At 43.1% G+C, this 22,870-nt stretch overlaps 1 protein-coding gene across 1 annotated transcript in view; it reads right to left on the bottom strand.

The window, feature by feature from the left end:
* Nucleotides 1–1,295: 1,295 nt before the first annotated feature.
* The window catches only part of LOC311140567 (plectin-like), an 89,900-nt gene continuing 68,325 nt past the window's right edge, over nt 1,296–22,870 (bottom strand). Inside the window, exons 23-34 of the mRNA XM_084175683.1 lie at nt 22,154–22,337; nt 20,717–20,874; nt 17,716–17,897; nt 17,368–17,506; nt 16,549–16,905; nt 16,204–16,287; nt 15,981–16,082; nt 15,742–15,840; nt 10,369–13,722; nt 2,639–9,864; nt 2,265–2,381; nt 1,296–2,118 (exon numbers count right to left, since the gene is read on the bottom strand). Coding sequence (XP_084031809.1) covers nt 3,511–9,864; nt 10,369–13,722; nt 15,742–15,840; nt 15,981–16,082; nt 16,204–16,287; nt 16,549–16,905; nt 17,368–17,506; nt 17,716–17,897; nt 20,717–20,874; nt 22,154–22,337 — 11,013 coding nt within the window. The 3' untranslated portion in view covers nt 1,296–2,118; nt 2,265–2,381; nt 2,639–3,510. The remainder of the gene's footprint in view (nt 2,119–2,264; nt 2,382–2,638; nt 9,865–10,368; nt 13,723–15,741; nt 15,841–15,980; nt 16,083–16,203; nt 16,288–16,548; nt 16,906–17,367; nt 17,507–17,715; nt 17,898–20,716; nt 20,875–22,153; nt 22,338–22,870) is intronic.

A 22,870-nucleotide genomic window follows, 5' to 3' on the forward strand; every position in this document is an offset into this window, starting at 1 on the left:
GGACCTGGTCAATGACCTGAAGAGAGCTGGGACCACAGTCTCAAAGAAAACCATTAGTAACACACTACGCCGTCATGGATTATAATCCTGCAGCGCACGCAAGGTCCCCCTGCTCAAGCCTGCGCATGTCCAGGCCCGTCTGAAGTTTGCCAATGACCATCTGGATGATCCAGAGGAGGAATGGGAGAAGGTAATGTGGTCTGATGAGACAAAAATTGAGCTTTTTGGACTAAACTCCACTCGCCGTGTTTGGAGGAAGAAGAAGGATGAGTACAACCCCAAGAACACCATCCCAACCGTGAAGCATGGAGGTGGAAACATCATTCTTTGGGGATACTTTTCTGCAAAGGGGACAGGACGACTGCACCGTATTGAAGGGAGGATGGATGGGGCCATGTATCGCGAGATCTTGGCCAACAACCTCCTTCCATCAGTAAGAGCATTGAAGATGGGTCGTGGCTGGGTCTTCCAGCATGACAACAACCCGAAACACACAGCCAGGGCAACTAAGGAGTGGCTCCGTAAGAAGCATCTCAAGGTTGTGGAGTGGCCTAGCCAGTCTCCAGACTTGAACCCAATAGAAAATCTTTGGAGGGAGCTGAAAGTATATACAGTGACAGCCCCGAAACCTGAAGGATCTGGAGAAGGTCTGTATGGAGGAGTGGGCCAAAATCCCTGCTGCAGTGTGTGCAAACCTGGTCAAGACCTACAGGAAACGTATGATCTCTGTAATTGCAAACAAAGGTTTCTGTACCAAATATTAAGTTCTGCTTTTCTGATGTATCAAATACTTATGTCATGCAATAAAATGCAAATGAATGACTTAAAAATCATACAATGTGATTTTCTGGATTTTTGTTTTAGATTCCGTCTCTCACAGTTGAAGTGTACCTATGATACATATTACAGACCTCTACATGCTTTGTAAGTAGGAAAACCTGCAAAATTGCAGTGTATCAAATACTTGTTCTCCCCACTGTATATGCATACCACAATAAAATGACTAAACTAAAGTATAAGGCCTACCACAAAATGCAATGGCATAAACTGAAGTCATTTACATCACCTGAGCAATTTTGCATAAAAAACATACAGTATATCAGATGCTGCTACCAATAAATTGGTTTATAGCCTTTAGTGTGATAATCTATAATGCGCCTAAAGGTACACACAATGTAATCTTATGTGTTATGCTTAATATAGTGATTGGTTCTGTATGCTGTACGGTCACTGTGTAGATAATTCCATTGTCAGAATGTGTGATTTATCTGGATATTGAAATGTAGTTGACAAGATTACCTTTTTCATAGCACATTTATTTACATTAAAGTATTATCATCAAAACATACACCAGATTCCACTCACCATGCCACTCAACACAAATATCTGTTCATGAGCAAAACCAACCAGTTAGTTTTGTTAAATATCTTGTTACCACTTAAATCTGCATTTAACGAAACACGTTTTGCGGAGCAGATACATGTCCTATTCTCTTCTTCTTACAATGTATTTTTTCCTAAAATATTTATTACCAAGTTAGTAAAACATGCAAAGCAAAAGTTCATTATATAAGATATGAAAAATATGATGCAAAATGAAAACATGAAGATTTACAGAAGTAAAACACTTCCTAGAAGCAGAACAGAAAAAACATACTTGGTATGGAAAACAAGAGCTACAATACTGGTTGAAAAGCAACATATGACAAAGCTTCAAAATCATTTTTGCAAAAGAAATATGTAAAATGTAGCAAATTGTCTCAAAATGTATTCATCCTATAAAATATGTACATTCATTTAATGTAATATCAGATCATATATTGCAATGTCATCTCAGCAACTATTTACTTTGGTTTTGACTGATGTTACATTGATGTTGCTTACAGAAATGAAGATTACATTGCATTTCATGGGGCTGACCTTGTGAAAGTCCATAGTGATGTGTACATGTAAAGTGGTGTAATCCAAAATAGGGGAATTATGATCAATGTTCAAGTAAGAATGTTGGACAAAAGTTTTTTCCTAGTATGGTATCCCAGGGAGACTTCAGGGGTCACAAGCCTCAACTGTCTTCAAAAATGAGGGATGTGCAATGGAAGAAAGGTACTCAATGGTAGATCTAAAAACAAAAACAAAATAATAATTTTGAGACAACAAAACCAACAACTGTTAAAAAAAAGCAAAAAGAATTATAATGCAAACAAATAAATAAATTGCACATGTATTTGATGATTTAATGCATTATTTGGTGGATGATGAATTTACCTGAAGTTCTGGATGGTGAAGCTGTTGAATTGGGATACCGTCCCTGTTAAGAGACTCATCAGCCACACCCATCTGAGAATCTGCACATCCCCATCGAATTCTGATGGAATGAGATATCTGTCAAAAAAGGGAATCAATCATCTTAAAATACTGAGGTGAAAAAAGGCATGATCATAATCATCCAACTGATAAAAACGTTTGATAGCGCTTTCTTCCAAACTAGCATTGAAATACTAGTGATAAGGGGGGAAAGAGAAAAAACAGAATTAGAGGAGAGTAAAGGAGGAGTGTGGCTGTGATTAAATGGATACAAAGAAACTACATTACAAAATGACATTACTAAATTACAAATCAGCAAACTGATTTCAACTTACAAGAACCAAAACAACATCCAGGATGCAGATCTTTGCCTCTGTCAGAGGAAGCATGGTGAAGACTGACATCTTCTTAGGGCAGTCTACCAGGAACACTTGACAAGAGGTAAATGGCGGGTGTAGTAGTCCATAATGATGGGTATAATGGTTCATAACTTTGGAGTGGGTGATTAAAGAATAAGGTGATGACTTGGGGCATGGGCCTGTCCACTGAACAGAACGGGAAATGTTGGCTGGGATGTTGGCAGGGAAGCAGTTCATTAAACTTTGAATGTTGCAGTCTTCTTCCAGTGTTTATGTAGTGTTTTTTTATTCTGCTCTGCAACTATTTGTTTTACTTTGCCAGATAACATATTTCACAAAAAAATAAAAAAATAAAAATAAAGGTCAAACTCTATACAGACATTCAGAAATATGAAGACATCTATATATATATTTTTTTTATCTGCTAAAAGCGTTACTATAGAATCTATGTTGGCATATTTCATAGGATATTGTCAAACATATAAAAGAAATAGAGGACAAAAATATTCTTATGTTTAAAAAGAAAAAGAAGATATCTGTTCGAAGTACATATACATTTATTAGTTTCGGAAAGCTTAAGTATACAAGTTGTGTTAACGCAAACTAAAAAAATCAGTTGTGGTCATGAAGTAAAAACTAAATCTGATACTTTTCTCTTAAAATATAAATTGACATTCAATTGATCTAATAATTTTAAGAAATTAAGGCTGGAGAGATATGGCATTGTTTTGGACATCTATATGAGGAATTGCATTTAATTACTTCCAGCCATTTGCTAATGTGACCACATGAGGAGCAGAATAAATTAATTATTTGTTTTTCAAATGTCAAACTATTTTTCCTATAAATTATGCAACTGTGGTATGCATTGGCATCATCATTGGGAAGGCTCGTTGTTCTTCTGAGCTGCATGGCCTGATCATTGCTAGAGCCGTAAGGGCTTGGGCTAGCTCATCCATGTTGAGCCCATTATGAGGTCCTGCATCATATCTGCGGCCACCGTAACTGCTGGAGCTGGTGTAGGAGGAGGATGAGAAGTTCATGCTAAATCCGGAACCTGTAGCATCAAAGCTGCCTCTTCTGGATCCTGTTCTGGATCCAGTCCTGGACCCGGACCGGGAGCCAGCGGCAGACCCGGAATTGCTGGCATTGTATGGGCTGTACAGCCCTTTGCTTGACTGTGAGGAGGCCTCCAGCAGTCGCAGGCCAGATCCTTCCTCAACCATGCTTCTGTCCATGGCATCTTTGTAAGAGATTTTTAGTTTGGTTTTGGGACATGTCAGGTATTTGGAGTAAGCACTCACATCTCTCAGCTTCTGAGCAGTGCGAGCATCAATTGTGCCCTTTCTGATGGATTCGTCCAGTGAGACTCTGCCCTCAACATCCGGTTCAATCAGGCCCCCCGTAAGGTATTGGACTTCCAGAAAACGTTGCCCAGCTTCATAATACAGCCAGCCTTTCTTTAGAGCTTGGGAGGCAGACATCTTCACTTTGGTTCTTGGGTCCTCAAATCCATTGAAAGCTTTGTGAGCCAGGTTGATACGGTCCACCATCACCTTATCCACAAGCCCTTTCTCGGTTGCCTCAGTAACAGCAAATCGTTCCCCAGTGGTTGGGTCGATTATGCCCCCTGTGCAGGCTTGTGCCTCAAGTAGTCTTTGGCCTGTGATATTGTCCACAAGGTTCCTGTGCATGGCCTCTGTGACTGACACCTTCTCCAAAGTGTCTGTATCCAGGATTCCGGCTACAGGGCCAGTCTCCTCTGTGGGGTCATTCCACATGGTTGCAGGGGGTCTAATGGAGGGTATGGGGCTCATAGGATTGTATGATGATGAGGTGGAACCAGAGGTGGAACCAAAAGAGGATGACCGGGAGCGGAAGCCACCCATGTTTCCAGACAGCATGTCAGCAAACTCAGTGATGGACAGGTTTCCAGAGCGGTATGTACTAAGTGAAGTCTGGTCGATGAGGCCTCGTGCGAGGGCGTCATCAATGTCATACTGTCTTCCAGACCGTCTGTCGATGATCATTGACTTGACAACGCCATCAGAGGATGTCTGTGTGATCTCTTCCCACTCACACTCCTGCTCAGCAAGCTCTAGGTAGGTCTGATGGTCAATGAGCTGCTTTCTGAATGCCTCATAAACAGTCATCTCTTTGCCTGACTCTGGGTCCACGATGACCACTCGGCGTTTGCGGACAGAGGATTTGGAGGATGTCTTTCTCTCGCTCTTCTTCTCCTTCAGGAGCAGGAGGACAAGGCCAGTGGCTGGGTCAGTGATGCACCTCTCCATTAGCCCGAGGTAGGTCAGGTTCTCCTCAGTGTTGGGATCGAAGAAACCCTTGGTGTCATCTGATGGATCTGTGAGAATCTCATTCATCTCCTCGTCGAAGAGGCCACGGTTGTAGGCCACCTCCACTGGCAAGCGATGACTCTCCTCTGGGTCAATGATTCCGCCAGTGGCAATCTGAGCCTCAAGGAGACGTATTCCATGGTCTTTTAAGATGAGCCCCTTCTTCATGGCCTGGAACAGAGAGATTGTCTTGCCGGAATAGGGGTCTCTGTAACCTGTCACGGCACGCTCAGCAGAGAGAAGCTTGTCTTTGAATTCTGGCCCCACTATTCCCATCTTGACAGATTCATTGACAGTAAGTTTGAGATTTTTGATTGGGTCAATTACATAGCCTGTGGCAGCCTGAGCCTCCAGCAGTTCAAAGGCAGTTCCTGGCCTGATCATGTTCTTTTTCATGGCTTGATAGATTGATAGACGGTCATTAGTTCCCTCTACATAAACACCAGCAATACAGCTTGTGCCCTCAAGGTATTTTTGGAGTCTACGGCTAACCTCTTCCACTGAAATCAGACCTTCATTCAGCTCAGTGACCGTCTTTTGGTCGATGATCTGAGAGCGTAACATCTCCTCTATGGTGATCTGTTTTCTAAGACCTTTGAACATCAGCCTCTTGTCTCCCAGTGACAGCAAGCGCATCCCATTGGTAGGGTCAATCTTGCATCTCTTGAGTAATTGGGCATAAGAAAGTTTCTCCTCAGTGACAGGGTCAACGAATCCCTTTACGTCATCAGCAAGCCTTTCATTTGTTTCCTTGTTTATGTATCCTCTCTGTGTGGCAATGTCTGCTGGGAGGTGGAAGTAGAATTCAGGATCCATAATGCCTCCTGTGGCAGTCTGAGCCTCCAACATTTTCAGAGCATACTCCTCCAAAACAAGGTCCTTTTTCATTGCTTGGAAGAGAGATATGATTTTGCCACTGTAAGGGTCCTTGTAGCCTGTGACCGCTCTCTCAGCTGACAGAAGTCTGTCGTGGATCTCAGGGCCGACCACACCCTTGCGGACAGCCTCATCAACAGTGAGTGTCTCATTTCTCACAGGATCAATTATGAATCCTGTTGCTGCTTGTGCTTCCAGGAGACTAAGGGCAATTTCAGGCTTCAAGAAACCTCTCTTCATTGCTGAATAAATGCTCATCCTGGAAGTGGAGTCAGACATGACACCGGCAACGCTGCCCGTGCCAAACAGATACTGCTTCACACTCTGCATCTCCATAATGTCACGGATGTTTCTCTTGTCTTGCTTCAGCAGGTTGAATGTCTCCAGGTCAATAATGCGGGCATTGTAGAGATCCTCGATAGTGACCCTACGTCTGATTGTGTTGCAGGACTTAACAGTTTCACCTCTGATGATCTCTCTCTGCTCCATAATCTCAATAATGATGATGATCATGCGCTCTTTAGTGATACTGCCAGAGCGATACTCCTCCATCAGCTTCTTCCGCTCTTGCTCAGGAAGTAGATTTGAGTTCATGATATCCCAGAGACTTGATGACCCTCCAGCAAGGGACTCAAGTGAACTGGGAAGGTCAATTTGGGTTGTGGCCAGGTCATTCTGCGTCTGTTCCTCTGTGTAGAGGTATGTCTTCTCCACCACAGTAGGGGCCTGTGGCTTGGAAAGTGGTAGAAGGTTCATGCCTGAATCAGGATCTCTAGTGCACTTCTCTTTCAGCTGTTTGTATGTTACTTTATCATCTGAATTGGGGTCTGAGAAAGCTTTGTTATCATCAGATGGTTCCGAGAAGGTGTTTGTCATTTCTTTGCTGAAAAAGCTCTTCTGATAGGCAATGTCAATAGGAACGCGGTGGCTGTTCACAGGATCAATTATTCCTCCTGAACTCAGTTGGGCCTCCAAGAGTGGCATGACATGCTCCTTAATGATTAGACCTTTTTCCATTGCTTGGAAGAGAGAGATTGTTTTGCCCGTGAAGGGATCTTTGTAACCAGTGACTGCTTTTTCAGCAGCGAGCAGTTTCTCATGTAGCTCAGGGCCAACAATGCCTGCTTTAACGGCATCATCCACTGACAGGTACTGGTTCTTCACTGGATCTATAATGAACCCTGTGGCAGCTTGGGCCTCTAGGAGTGACAGGCCTGTGTTGTGTCTCAGAAGATTTTTTTTCATAGCTTGATAGATGCTGATCTTCTCCTTTGTTGGTTCAAGGTAGACACCGGCAATACTGTCAGAGCCCTGCAGGTACTTGCTTACATTGACATTTTTGCTGACCTGTGTAGGTGTCTTTTTGCCTTGTTGGAGCATGTCAAACGTAGCTTTGTCAATGATTTTCGAATCAAAAAGTGACTTGGCAGAGACAGTTGCTCTAAGCCCTTTGAAGCTGTCTTGTTCTTGTTTCTTAGCCTCTTTCTCATTTACAATCGTAATCACAATCTTGATGATCTTTTCTATTGTAATCTTTCCAGACCTATACTGCCTTATCAGGTCAAGTCTCTGTTCCTCTGTAATATATTCAGAGTGGATAATTTCCCAGATTGTGAATTTCTTCCCTTTGAGTGGACCAGACTGCAGCTCCATTGTTGCTTGGCTCATGGCCTCTTTGGTTTGGACCTCTGTATATGTATGCTCTTCCTTTGCATTGATTGCTTGCTCAGACAGAGGTAGAAGCTGAAGCCCAGATTTCTTGTCAGTGACACATCTCTTGTATAGCTGTGAGTATGTGACATTTTCCTGTGTGTTGGGGTCAAAGTAGCCTTTAACATCATCAGTTGGATTATTCAGAATCTGGTTCATTTCATCATCAAAGAAGCCACGTTTACAGGCAACATCATGAGGGATGCGGTGACTTTTCACTGGATCAATGATGCCTCCTGTTGCAAGCTGCGCATCTAGGAGTCTGATGCCCTGATCTTTTGGAATGAGTTCTTTATTCATTGCTTCGAACAAAGACACAGTCTTTCCTGTGTAAGGATCTTTGTAGCCTGTAACACCTCTCTCAGCTGACAGTAGTTTTTCATGCAGCTCAGGACCAATGACAGTTGCTTTCACAGCTTCATCGACAGTGAACTTCTGATTCTTTACAGGATCAACAACAAATCCTGTTCCTGCTTGTGCTTCCAGGAGAGTTAAAGCAGGCCCTGTCCTCATCATATCCTTCTTCATGGCTTGATAGAAAGACATAGTCTCCTTAGTTGAATCAATAACTACACCTGCAATGCAGTTTGTACCCTTCAAGGATTTGTGAACAGGCTCCATTTCAGACACCTCTTTGATTGTTTTAATGCCTGTGTGCAGCTTATTGTAGAGGTCTTTGTCGATTATCTTGGACTCCAGTAGTTCAGTAGCAAGGACAGGTCCCCTCAGACCCTCAAAAGCGATTTCATTCTTTTTTTCCTTTTCCTCTGCCATAGTGATAACAATCTTGATGATTTTTTCCACTGTGATCTTTCCTGTCTTGTACTGACGAATAAGGTCCTTTCTCTGGTCCTCGGTAAAGTACTCAGAATTGATGATTTCCCAGATAGTTACAGTCTTTCCTTTGAATTTTCCAAATGGCACAGTGACAGTCGTCTTGCTGAACACATCCTTGGTCTCCTCCTCTGTGTAGGTTGACGTGCTCAGAGCAGCCTTGTCAGTGATGGGCAAGAGCAGCAGTCCTGTCTCTGGATCTGTGCTGCATCTCTGCATTAGCTGAAGGTATGTTAAGTTCTCCTGGGTGTTCGGATCAAAGAATCCCTTGGTGTCATCTGAAGGGTCCTCCAGTATCTTGTTCATCTCAGTGTCAAACTGCCCCTGTTTGTATGCAGTCTCGATGGGCACACGGTGGCTGTTTATGGGGTCAATGAGTCCACCAGTAGCTATCTGAGCCTCAAGCTGCCTGATGGCATGGTCTCTGTCAATCAAGCCCTTCTTCATAGCTTCAAAGAGTGAGATCTTGTTACCGGTGTAAGGGTCTTTGTAACCAGTGACAGCTCTCTCAGCAGACAGCATTTTGTTGTGCAGTTCAGGTCCGATCAGGCCTTCCTTCACAGCCTCACTGACAGAGAGTTTCTTGTTTTTAACTGGGTCTACTACATAGCCAGATGCTGCCTGTGCCTCCAGGAGGATCAAAGCCCAGCCAGGAGTAATTTTCTTTTCTTTCATAGCTTGATATATTGCCATTTTCTGATTAGACTGTGTCAAGACACCCCCTATACAGTTCTTGCCCTGCAGAATTGTTCTTAACTTGTCAGTCTGGCTGAGGTCTTGCACAGTGGTTTTGCCTTTCTTCAGCTTATCAAACTCCTTTTTCGTCAAAAGGCCAACTTCATAAAGTCTGCTTGCAGGTACTTTCTCGCGGATGCCATCAAAAGACAGTGTATCCTTCTTACTGTCAACCTCATCTCCAACACTTCGGCCATTGATAACCTGCTTTGTTGTCTCCACCATGGTCATATGGATCAGTTCATCCTCAGGCACATCGTCAGTCTGGATATCAATTTCTCTGGTGTGGGAGATTGGCTCTTTATGGGCGACCTCGAGCTGCTGCAGTTTCTCACGAAGTTTCTTGTTCTCCTCGCCAAGCAGCTTTTCCTGTTCAATTCTTTTCCTTTCAAGATCCTGCATCTCTTTTTGCTTGTTGAGCATTTCTTTCTCAGCCTCTTTTTGTTTGTTGAGGGCAGCATCCATGGTAGCCTGAAGTTTATTTTTCTCCTCCTCCATTTGTTTCCTCTGGCGTTCCTGTTCTTCTTTGAGGGCCTTGGCCTTCTTGACCTCCTCCTCAAACTTGTTCTCCAGCTTCTTCTTCTCATCTTCAATTTGTTTCTCCTTCTTCAACAGCTCCGCCTTCTCTGTGATGAATGTCTGCTGGAGTACTGTCTTCTCGTGTTGGATTTGTTTCTGCTGAGCATTGACCATCTAATTGAGATAAAAGGGAAAACAAGAACATAATTAGAACAATAGGAGTTTCATTTGTATTTAAAATATTCTGAAAACTCCATCAATCCACATATTGTGCACTATAGTAAAAAAATGACAACATTTTAGTACAATGCAATCCACTTATAAGAATCAGTCCCAAATTGTTTTAAAAATATATATTAGATGTAATTATTCCTATGTTACATAATAATATATACTCTTCTCAGTAAGGGAAGAACAGTATGGGGAACACCACCAATAATGAATCTATACTTTTATCCAACTGGACAAACTGATAATATCTGGAAGGGATAGGATCTTTTTAAGCTTAGTTTATTGTAATACAAATATAACTCAAAATAATATAACTGTGTAAGTGGTTAATTTTAAGAAGAAGGAATAGATAAAGAAATGGAATGAAATAATTTAAGATTGTTCGTTTTCAGAGAGAGGGTTAACAATGACAAAAGCTGCACTACTATGCCATCTCTAACACAATACCTCTTTAGAGTTATTCTGTAGGTCTTCAGCATCCTTTTTCAGCTTGGCCTTCTCCTTTTCTAGATCAGCGATGGCTTTGCGTAGCTCATCAGCTTCTTTGTTGCTGCTCAGTCTCTGGACTTCAAGTTTTTCCACAACAGTCAATTTCTCTTTAGTCGCTAGCTCTGTCTGGTGAAGACGGGCACTGATCTCATCTGCTTGCTTCTTGAATTTCTTGGCCTCATTCTCTGCTTTGGACTGAGCATCACTAAGTTGGGACACCTTGACTTTGAGGTTTTCAGCTTCGGCTGTGATCTCCAGCTGTCTCCTGCGCTCAGCTTCCAAGGATTTCTGGAAGCCCTCAGTCTCTTCCTCAAGACGCTGCTGCATCAGTTGTTTATCCTCAAGCAGCTTCTGGGCCTGCTCTTGAGCCAGGTCCTTCTGTCTTTGGAGCATCTCAGCCTCTGCTTTCAGTTTACATGCTTCCTGAATGGCAAGCATCTTCTCCTTTAGCATCTTCTCTGCAAGTGCCCTCTGTTGGGAGAGGTCAGATTCAGCAATTTGTCTCATGTGTGCAGCCTCCTGGGCTTCCACACTGAGTCTGGCAGCTTCTTCTGCAAGCTTCTTCATGTTCTCAGCTTCCTCAGCCAGGAATTTCTGAGTGTTATCCTTGTCTTTTTTGATAAGACGCTGGTTCTCCTGCTCAATTCTGAGTTTCAGTTTGACCAGCTCCTCCATCTGAATCTTGACTTTGAATAACTCCTCTTCCACCTGGGCCTTCTGCTTGACCGCATCACCGACTTCGTCCTTTAAGCGCTGCAGCTCCTCGTCTAAGACAGATTTTTGCTTGTCAGTTTCATCCAGCTGAAGCCTGACCTTTGTGAGCTCTTTCTCTACCTGAGACTTTTGACTCATTGTTTGCTCTGCAAGCTTTTTGTGCTTTGCCATCTCAGCATCTGCTTGTTGTTTCTGTTTGATTGCATCTGCCTCAGCCTGTGCTCGCTTGGCAGCTTCGAACTCTGCCTCCTTTCTCAATTTCACGGCTTCCACTTGAGCTTTGGCTTGGTTGGCAGCTTCGAGTTCAGCGGCCTGTTTTTGGCGTTCTGCATCCTCCGCTTGTTGCCGGAGAAGCGCAGCCTCCTTCTCTGCCCTTTCCTTGGCAAGCTCTGCCTGTTTTGCAAGCATCTTGGCTTTCTCATACTCTTCCTTGAGCTGTGTCTGCATGAGGTTGTCCTCCTTCTGTTGGACAAGGACACTCTGAACTTGCTGTTCAGCTGCATTGCATTTTTGTGCTGCTTGTTTGGCTACGAGGATCTGTCTTTCTGCTTCCTTGTCAGCATCCTCTTTCTGCTTTTTGGCTTCATCTGCTTTCTTTTTGAGGCGTGCCACTTCCTCCTGCGCATTTTTGCACTGTCTGCCTGCTTCTTCCTCTGCAGCAGTGATCTTTTTCACCTTTTCCTCTGCTTCGCGTCTGCGTTTCTCCTCCTCCAGGGCAAGTTTTCTGTGTTTCTCAGCCTCTTTTTCAGCTTGGAGTTTACTCTGCTGTGTTTCCTCTGCAATGTTTTTCAGTTTATTCAACTCCAGCTCCAAATCAAGCTTGCCAGATGAGGCTTTCTCAAAGTTTAGCTTGAGAATGCGAATTTCCTCCTCAACCACTCGTCTCTGCTTGAGAGTTTCATCTACAAGTGTCTTTTGTCTTCCCAACTCATTCTCAGATGACTTCTTGAGTTGATTGATCTTTTCTTCAATATCTTGCTTGTGCTGGCTGGCTTGGTCCTCCAGAGCTTTCCTCTGGTAAGCCTCATCCTCAGCTTGTCGTCTGAGTCGCTCATTCTCCGCCTCTTTTTCTTTGAGGGCAATTTCTGCTTCAGTCTTCATTCGAGTTGCCTCGTTAATGGCAGCAAGCTTCTCTTTGAGGATCCTTTCAGCTTCTGCTCTTTGACGAGCTGCCTCTTGCTCAGCAACTTGCCTTTGTCGCTTGGCTTCCTCAGCGATGGATCTAAGTTTGCCTGCCTCTTCAGCAAGGTCCCTCATTTTTGCAGCTTCAGATTCGAGGAGCTGTTTGCTCTTCTCAGTGTTGGACATGCTCTCCTTTTCTGCCTTGGACTTCAGCTGCAGGAGTACATTCATTTCACTCCTCACTTTGACCAGTTCATCTTCGAGCTGTTTCCTTTGCTGCTCAGCTGCACTGACTTCATTCTTCAGGCGGTACAGCTCGTCATCAAGCAGGGATCTCTGTTGCTCAGCATGGTCGAAGTCTGCCCTTAGCCGGATTAACTCCTGTTCTGCTGAGAGTTTCTGCTGAGCTGTTCCCTCAGCTATCCTCCTCTGCCTCTCCAGCTCTTGCTCTGCCATATCTTTCTGTTTCAGTGCAGACTCCTCAGCTTTAGCCCTCTTCCTGGCCTCACGCTCAGCATCCTCCTTCTGTTTCTCGGCATCCTCCTGGGCACGACTCTTTTTGTGAGCTTCTTCCTCAGCCTGGAGCCTTAAGCGGAGTGCCTCATTGGCCTTCTGCCTCCATTTCTCTAACTCCTTCTCCGCCTCCTCCCTGGCCATATCTGCCTCTTCCTGTTGCTTCTTGAGACGAGCTGCCTCCTCCTGCAGCTGGATGACAGTGACATGCTCTAGTTTGAGTGATTCCTCCAGCTTGGATGTCTTTTCAACATAGGACATGCGTTTGCTCTGGAGTTCGGTGGCAGCACTCTTCTGTGCCACCTCCTGGGCAACCTTGATCTGCCTCTCCTTCTCCACTTCAGCTTGCTTCATGCGTCTCTCCGCCTCCTCCGCCTGCATCTTCAGCTTCTCAAGGTCTTCCAGAGCCTTCTGCTTCTGCTTGGCAGCCTCCTTCTCAGCCTCAGACTTGACCTTGAGCTCTTCCTCGGCCTTGCGTTTTTTCTGGGTCTCCTCGTTGACCTGTTTGCGGAGCTTCTCAGCCTCCTCCTGTGCAAGCTTCCTCAGCCTCTCGGCTTCAGACGCTTTTTCCCGGAGTTGCTTGAGCTCATCCTCAGCTGTAGACTTCTGTTTGACAGTGGTCTCCAGCTGGATCCTGATGACACGGATTTCCTCCTCAATCTTGACTCTGCTCTGATTGGCATCTTCTACCTGTTGGCTCTTGGACTTGATCTGCTGCTCTGAGAGGTTTTTGAGCTCATGTAGTTCCAGCTGGATATTGTGCTTTTGCTTTTCTGCATCTACAGAAACAACTTGTCTCCTGCTGACTTCCTCCTGCATCATGAGCTTCAGCTCTTGAGCCTCTTGCTCTGCCTTGGCAATGGCCTTTGCATGAGATTCAGCTAGCTGCTTCTGTTTGTTTAACTCGGCCTGCATCTCTGCCATTTTTTTCCTGTCTTCCGCTTTCATTTTCTCAGTAGCTTTCTGTATTAGTGGAAGCAAATGGTAAAGAAAATATAAAAATTAAGCATGACAGGTTAAATGTTAATAGTTAGCTTAAAGATAGATATATGTTTAGATGTAAATTCATTCAGGAGGATGCTGTTAAAGCAAGTTATCTTCCACAAAGACAATACAAGGCAGAAACAAGATGGAAAATGGTTATGTAAAAATGTATGGGGACAAGACATCACTTCACAACACAACAAAGTGAGGAACTCATGTGGCATGGAACTGTATCTTTTTCAATATTGGTGTCCTTAGGGGAATTATTTTGTGATAAAACATTTTGCATAAGTGAAATAGTAAAGTTAATAATTAATTTTTAATCATCTATTTTCAGCTTGAAATTATTCAAACAAAGTTATTATTCAAAAACCACATAATAATCAACCAGTAACTAGATAGTTGAAATACATCTATTCACACTGTTAAACAACCTCTTATGTTTTTTTGCGTAACAATGAAAGGGATTCTTTAGATCACTATTATCAAGGAACTAAGCAAAATATGTGCAACGGGGAAAGCAGGGATAGTGCAAGGATAGTCTGAAAATAGCACCTATAGACCATGCTAACACAGAATAAACAAGACATGGAAATAAGTGAATGTAAGGTAAATATGGAAATGTTTGACAGTTTAGGTGATGAATTGAAGGCTGAGGGTATGGAAGGTAAGGCACATAATGAGAGAATAGTAACTGGAGCGTAGTTGATTATTTACCTCTTTAACGCCCAAACAAGATAAGCATTCATCATGACAAAGCACTGGCAAGCAGTTAAGAGAAGCAAAGAAACAAACAAAACATTAGGGTTAGAAAAGAACGGGAGACGGAAAATTTGTGTTAATCTGAAAAAAGGAAAGTTGAAGAACATGGCAGTCAGCCTGAAGCATACAGTGGGAGAGCTTAGATTGAGATCTAAGAAAGAGTGGCCAATGAGAAAAAAGACATAGTGAAAGAAAGAACGCCCTTTAAAAGAAATATTATGGCACACCTCAATAAATGACATGAAAATGAATAGGCCAAAATACAAATGTGCAAAACCTAATTGTTCAGTTTTAGAGAGATTTTCTTCTAACCCACTGGAATTTGCTCTCAATGGTCTCTTAATCTTTTGAGGATGCTCTCATTCTTTTGCTTCAGACTGAACATAAACGTTTCATCAATTCATTGAATTTTGTGACAAGGCCACTCACTACTGCTTATCGAAACAGGATGCAATTGTCATTGATGTTCATACAATAGATACGTATCTACTTGGTCCTGGATATTTTAAGGCACCGTAAAAATTTAATATGACACTCCAGCCATATACTAATATACAGTGCATTTGGAAAGTATTCAGACCACTTGACTTTTTCCACATTTTGTTACGTTACAGCCTTATTCTAAAATGGATTCAATTGTTTTTTCCCCCTCATCAATCGATACACAATACCCCATAATGACAAAGCAAAAATATAACGAATACTTATGTAAATAAGCAAAAAAAATTATTCATGTTTTTCTTTTTTAGCAAACGTTTAGACAAACCTGTTTTTGCTTTGTCATTATGGGGTATTGTGTGTAGATTGATGAGGAACACAAATGAATGTAATCCATTTTAGAATAAGGCTGTAACGTAACAAAATGTGGAAGGGTCAAGGGGTCTGAATTCTTTCTGAATGCACTGATAGTCCCTGGTTCCCATCTGAGGACCATGACACTTAGCACTAGGATTATATTTGGTAGAGCGTTCATATTTGCTGAATAGATCAGCTTGGCCATCATTCTAAGAGATAGGACTTCCTGTCTGCTAGGTGCCCTAACATCCTGCAGCTACAGTACAGCACGCCAATGCCAATTTTCCAAATCATACTTTACCTCAAAATGAAGGAATGTCAAGTCAACCATACATTAATGTGTGTGTATGCATTTGTGCGTGCAAGAGAGTGGTCATGCGTTTGTTTTTCATTGGTTGTCAATGGGTTAGGGTTAGGATATCCCAGTGTGTTGTCACGCACCTCCTCGTCCTCCAGGCGGCGCTGTGTGTCGGTGATAAACTTGATGTACTGACTGGTCAGAGTCATCAGCTCGCTGTAGCGGGTTCTTAGCGTCACATACTGATGGAGAAGAAATAAAACAGGAAACCTTTGATTTAGTGTGTGTTGGCTTAAACTATTGATCTAAACTTTTCTCCAAACATTGCAAATGGTTGTCAGGGAATGACAATGTGCGTTCAGATTACACAAGTGGCACAGACCTCTTGAATTATGTTATCTGAGGCAGAATCCATTTTGGTTTTCTTCAGGGGTGAGAGAGGCTCCACCTGTGCTTTGTAGGCCACCAACTGGAGTTCATAATCCTAATAAAAAGAAACAGGATGTTTTAACACTAAACACTATGAAATTAAGACATTTAAATAAAGCTGTATATGAATGCAATAATAGTTTTCACGTTTGTGGACAAATGTTGTGCATGCTTACCTTGATAGTGTCGATATATGCCTTGGCATATTTCTGACACTCGTCAACTTTCTCTTTGTTTTGCTCGATCTCTTCCAGAAGTTTCTATGTTGGGGGAAAAAATCAGAATTAGTCTGGATGTGATTTCAAGGTGTGCCTGTATATGTTCAATAATGAGAACTACACAAAACACACCTTTATAACATTCATAGTCTCATAAGTAGTATACAAACTAAGAAGTATAAAAAAGCTGTCAATGACTTATTTTCACAAAGTCTCAGAATGTTCAGTTAATCAGCTAAGCACCTAGAGCAGTGTAGTGATGTAATGGACCCCTAATATGCCCCCATCAGTACAGTAGCCTACCTTCTCCTGGGCTAGTTGCTCCTTCAGAGTCTTGCTGTCGCTGATGGACACGGCCTGGATCTTCTCCTGCCTCTGCTTGGCGCCACCAATCCACTGGATGAGCCAGTCGTAGCTCTCTCTGTAGTACCCCAGCTGGCGACCTAGCTGCTCCAGCTCCCGCTCCCGCAGGTCCATCTGGGCGAACACAGCTTGCCAGCGGTCCTGGAGACCGGACAGGAGATGGCGGTAGTGGTCCAGCTCAGAGTCACGCTCACTGTGCACACGAGACATCTTCTCGCTCACGGCTGCTGCCTTTCCGAGCTCGCCCTCCAGAGAATCGAATGCAGGCTTTTCGCCCTCTGCTTCAGCACGCATTTTCTACAGGGAAAGAGACGGGAGGGAAGAGCAACAGTCAAAAAAAGTATTGAGAAAGCTACATTTCTTCACAGAAGCAAGTTATGCATGGACTCTTGTGTTTCATCACGTAAACCGTTTTCCCCTCTTTTTAAACCTGCCTTGTTTCCATGTTCATAATCCAATGATACATATAAAACGCAAACATACATGAGCGTTGGCAGTCGAGAAACCCGTAATGAATCCTACACAGTTCATTAACGTCCCAGAGTGCATGTGTTTTTAATGATATTAAACATCACAATCGAACTACTGAGTTGCATTTATGCAAAAGCCTCTCCAGCTCCCCGGCTTGGAAAAAGCGGAGACCAACTGTGTCATACAACAGGAGGTAAGTGTTGAGAGAACTGAGAACAGAAGCCTGGTTGTTCAGTGGAAACAAGAATAAAGGCTGAGGCTGTGCTCAGTGCTGTCCAGTCAACTCACCTTGAGCTGGGTGCGGTACATCTCCACCTCCTTGACGTCATTGGGCACAGTATGGACCTCGCGCAGTCGTTCCTCATACTTCTTCAGCACGCCCTCGGCCCCCTGCGTGTTGCGGATGACCACGTCCACCGTCTTCAGCCTGAGGCAAGGAAAAGGAAATGTCAGTGGAGGAGGGAAGGGTGAGAAGTGGCGTGGGAGATTGAAGAAAAATAGCCTACAATGGGTTTTCCCTATGCTACTTAAATAGAATGTTGTATTTTCACTTGCTTGTTTGTTGCTTTTTTCAGGGCAATAAGAACCTCCAAAATGGCTACTGGCTACAGAAAGAAAACAGACAAGTCAACTCACTTCTCTAGATAGACAGAGGAGAGGATGTAGACATGGTCCATCTTCTTCAGGGTGAACTCCAGTTCAGAGCGCAGGACAGGGGCAGTGCTGGACTGCTGAGGAGCGGTACTCAGGACCTCCTCGGTCTTCACGGCCACCTGGTCCAGGTTCTTCTTGATACCCTCAAGCTCCACTTGGACTTTCTGAAACAGGAGAAAAACAAGCACATGACAATTAAGATAAAGAAAGGACAAATAGCAAAACAAAGAGAGAAAACCTCCTCTGATTAAAAACTTCCACCGACTATCATAATGCTGAACGAGTCCCCTCTATCAGGTCCAAGGAAGCAGTGTGTTCCTGAGCCTGACCTGTGTGTGGCTTCTCTGGGTGAAGAGCTGCCAGGGGTCTTGGTGGAGTAGCAGAGAAAGGATCCCCACTAGGCCCAGAGCCAGCAGGGTCCAGAGGAGCTGGAGCAGCAGGCTGGGCAGTGGGCCTTCTTGCCATTCTCCCTCAGTCTCCATAGAGAAACACAGCCCAGGGACTAACTGGACACACTGAGCTTTATACAGTACTCTCTTTTCCCTTTCTCTCTCTCTTGCTCTCTCTGTCTCACTCTCATGACTCGCCTCCTCCTCTCTCCCTCTTCCCCCCTCAGAGGCAGCGCAGAAGAAGGCGAACATTCCATTCCCTTCCTCTCTATCTACCTCTGCCCCGCCTATCCTCCCTTCTACTGAGTCATCGTTCCTCTCTTTCCTGCTGCACTTGGCTCCCGTACAGCCTGTATCTCTCCTTTCTCAAGCCCCCTTCTTTCTCACATTTCTCTCCCTCGCCGCAGAAAACCGTATCCATAGCTGCAATCTGCTGTAATTAAGCCTCCCTGTCTTCTCTATCGGTCTCTATTCATTCCCTCTCTTTCTCCCTCTCCCTCATTCTCTTTCTTCCTCATTCTCTCTCTCTCCTTTTCTGTGTAGTGCTTTGTCCTGTTTCTGGTGCCAGTCTGTAGCTTGGTATCAGGGTTGGGGAGTAACGGATTACATGTAACTGATTCCCAAAAAACTGTACGTTACATTACCAGCTAAAATATTGTAATCACATTACAGACACTTGAAAAACTTGATGATTACTTATAGGATTACTTTTACATTCAAAAAGATGTTTGTGAAAAAATTATTCTCAATGACATTCAAATCAGCATTGAAAAATGGCACAAGTTTAAGTTTGTTCCGCCTGAGTGAATCTGACCACAAGTCAGAGACAACTATGATGACACACCAAATGCATTTGAAGGATCGCAGGAAAATAACATTAATAGGCTTTTGTAGGTAACAGTCCAAGCTATGTCTTCCAACGGTGCGAGTGCTGTTGGCATCCAAAGATTATCCAACTTGAATAAACGCTTGAACGTAAGGACGACAGCAGTGGTGTAGCCTACGGGCGATGCAGATATCACTTATTATTGATATCTACATAGCGCATTGATGTGAATCACACTGGTGCTCTCTCATTTAGCTATTTGCACCTTACGGATTGTGGTGGTTGTGGATGGCTGTTCACAAATCGATATATTTACTGCTCAATCTAATTTGTGCTGATTCAGAAAAATGTCAATAGGCCTAATGGACACATGCTCAAACTTGCACATTTTTGATAGATGTAAAAAACTGCAAATTATAGAGCTATCAAAGTGTCACCAACAAAAACGGAAACAATAAGCCTATAGCAAATACAGAATATGGTAAACATTTTCATACGCAAATAGCACTTTCAGTAGTGCTCAAAGAATGCCATTCCATGAGAGCAGCATTTATTTTTAAACTCAAAGCAATGAGCCTGCATGACAACAAAATCATAAACAACAGAGTAGGCTAAATAGTCCTTCATTTTTGGGTTATGCTCAGGTAAAACAATTTGGCGAAAAGTCCTATTCTTGAAGATCAAGGGGTATTCAATTAATTGGAATGACTGGAAATCTGACAGACGTTGGTTTTTAATGTAAAGATATAGCCTAATCATATTTGTATCTGTAGTAGAAAGCAATGGGTTAGAATAATCCTACATAACCAACCCATAAAGTAAAATGCAACATCCATTTATGGCCAGCTATGGAAACGCTAACATTGATTTGTCCTGTAATAGATGTCGGTAAATTGGTAATATAAACGTTTGTCTTCTTCAAATGCCTCTTAAGGGGAAAGTAATCTATTACAATTTAGCCATGTAACTAGCAACTAACAGATGACATTTAGAAAGTAACCTACCCAACCCTGCTTGGTATCACATTTTCAAATCAAACCAAATTGTATTTGTCACATGCGCCGAATACAACAGGTGTAGACCTTACCGTGAAATGCTTACTTACAAGCCCTTAACCAACAATGCAGTTCAAGAAATAGAGTTAAGAAAATATTTACTAAATAAAATAAAAAGTAACATATTAAAATAACAATAACGAGGCTATTTACAGGGGGTACCGGTACCAAGTCAATGTGCGGGGGTAAAGGTTAGTCGAGGTAATTTGTACATGTAGGTAGGGGTAAAGTGACTATGCATAGATAATAAACAGCGAGCAGCAGCAGTGTAAAAACAAATGGGGGGGGGGGGTCAATGTAAATAGTCCGGATGGCCATTTGAGTAATTGTTCAGCAGTCTTATGGCTTGGGGGTAGAAGCTGTTAAGGAGCCTTTTGGACCTAGACTTGGCGCTCCGGTCCCCCTCCATAACAGTATTACAGTAGGTCCTTGTTAAAAACACATTCAGAGTCTTTATGATGGTGCTTACTGTTATTCCCAGTGTTCAAATAAAACACCATCATTTTTCGGTGATTAACTCCGGTATCTGTTGTGCCATGGACACTAGCACATATATGCCCCTCCGTTACATTTACCTGTATATAGGTTATACTTTATTATCCTTTATTTATACAGTTTGATCCACTGAGCGTCTTTTTACGGAGGAGACCTGTCCAATACATAGGTTAGACCTAAGTCAGAACTTATTCTTTAGTTATTACAGTGTACAGTACCTTCTGGTCGGTGGTCTTCTGGGCACAGTCTTTGAGGGGGTCCTTGTCCACGGGCTTGCGGATGCGGGCCACGGTACGAGCCTCGCAGTCCTCTATCCGTAGACGCAGGTCCTTGATCTGGGTGATGTAGGTCACACACATCGACTCGTCCTGGTCACCTGTGTGCAGCATGGATATCGGTTAGGACAGGCTATACATATACCGTACCATCTTCTCTCATTATGTGGTCCCTGTGTGGCTCAGTTGGTAAGAGTGTGGCACTAGAAGATCCAAGGTTGTGGGTTCAATTCCCACAGGGATCACGTACACATAATCAAAATGTATGCACACACTGTAGTGTAAATCGTTTCAGATAGAAGCGTCTGCTAAGTGGCAATAATAATATGATTATTATATTATCATGGTGAGGAGCTTAGGGCAGGATGGGTGTGGTCACTGTGGGTGTAGGTGTGGTAAGATAGCGGGTTGTGTGGTGAAACCTTTCCCTTGTTGTTTTCCGTGTACGTTTTTTACCTTGCAATACCGCATTGCTTTGAATGGAATTACAATTGCACAGATATATACATACACACACACACACACACACACACACACACACACCTTTGTGCAGTGCATTCATGTGGTTCATGATCAGACATGCATATGTTCACATGTAGTGTGTCACACACACACAGCTTGATATGCATTCAAACAAAGCATATTTCATTACAAATGATCCTCTATGTAGGTGACTACACAGTGCAGTGGTATCTCGACACACAGCAAAACACAGTTTGACTACTACCTGAATGTGTTTTTCTATAGCACTATATTGCATGACAAAAAAAACTAACTAAGACAAATTGGATACAGGAAATTGACCCCAAAAAAATACAAAAAATCATGCACTCACTCAAAAGCGGTAAGAGCTAGCGAAAGCATTGCTATCAATGTGAACACTGTAAAAGTTGATGAAAACAACACATCGTTAATTTTTGAACATCCCAACCATTCATAGTTCAAAAGCATGGCGGTTCACTGGTGCCTGTGTGAGCTATAGCTTAGCGTGACACACTCACCTTTCGCTTTAACCACTCGTCCTGAAAGGTGAATTTGACAGTTACCCAATGTTGCAGAAACCGGTGTACAGTATCACGCCTTTCACCCCTGACTACACACATCCACTGTATAAAATACTGTTTGCTGTTGGTACTCAGAGAAGGAGAGTAGATGCCACCCTTATTGAGATCAAAACTTTATTTTACAGCCCGCTGTTTATTAGGTAATTACTTATAAATGTTTTGTTAAACCAGGTAGTCACCAAACCAGAAAGTACCCACTAATAACCCATTCGTTTCTTAGTTAATACCAGGTAAACACCAGGTAAATAACAGGCTGTAAAATAAAGGGTTACAGAGGTGTGTTGTGTTTCTTCATGAGTATGTAGGTGGAACTGACCTTTCTCCACAGAGCGCAGAAGGTTGTCGTAGTACTGTGTGGTCTTAGTGTAGTCGCCCTCGATCTGCATACGGTCGTCTGGACCAAACAGCTGGGAGTCCTGACTGTCACGCATGAAGTCCTGGTAGTGAAGCTCCAGGTTCCTCATAATCAGCCTGTACTCCTCCACCTTCATGGTCTTAAACTATAGAGGGAAGAGAGGGGAGGGAGAAAGAGAGAGAGGGGAGAGAGAGAGAGAAGAAGAGGGAGAAGGAGAGAGGTGGAAAAAGAGGGAGGAGAGAAGGGAGAGGTGGAATAAGGAGAGAGGTAAATAGTCAATCTAAAACATGTTAATCTTTCAAAACCTCCTCCTTGTGAGAGGAATCTATCAGAATTGCCTGTCAATCTGTCAGAATTGCCTGTCAATCTGTCACTGTCATTCTGTCCATGTACCCTGTTTGTATCACAACCTGTTTTAGGCGGTTACATTTTATAAAATTTAAATCTACTGTACAATCAAGGCTTTTAGTTTCTTTGTTATGTAATACAAACAAGCTTTGGTAGACACTTCTCATTACTGTGGTAATAGTGTAAGAACTTTCCCCGCCAATAATTCAATTTGGAAACCCATGAGGTTTTCTAACTCAATAAAACACTTCTCCATGTTTACATGGTCTGCTCTATAAATAACAGAGCACAAACAGGGTGACCACTTGACTCCCTCTCACAGGGTCACTG

Source organism: Coregonus lavaretus, assembly GCF_964263955.1.
Source record: "Coregonus lavaretus genome assembly, chromosome: 13".
NCBI classification, from domain to species: domain Eukaryota; kingdom Metazoa; phylum Chordata; class Actinopteri; order Salmoniformes; family Salmonidae; genus Coregonus; species Coregonus lavaretus.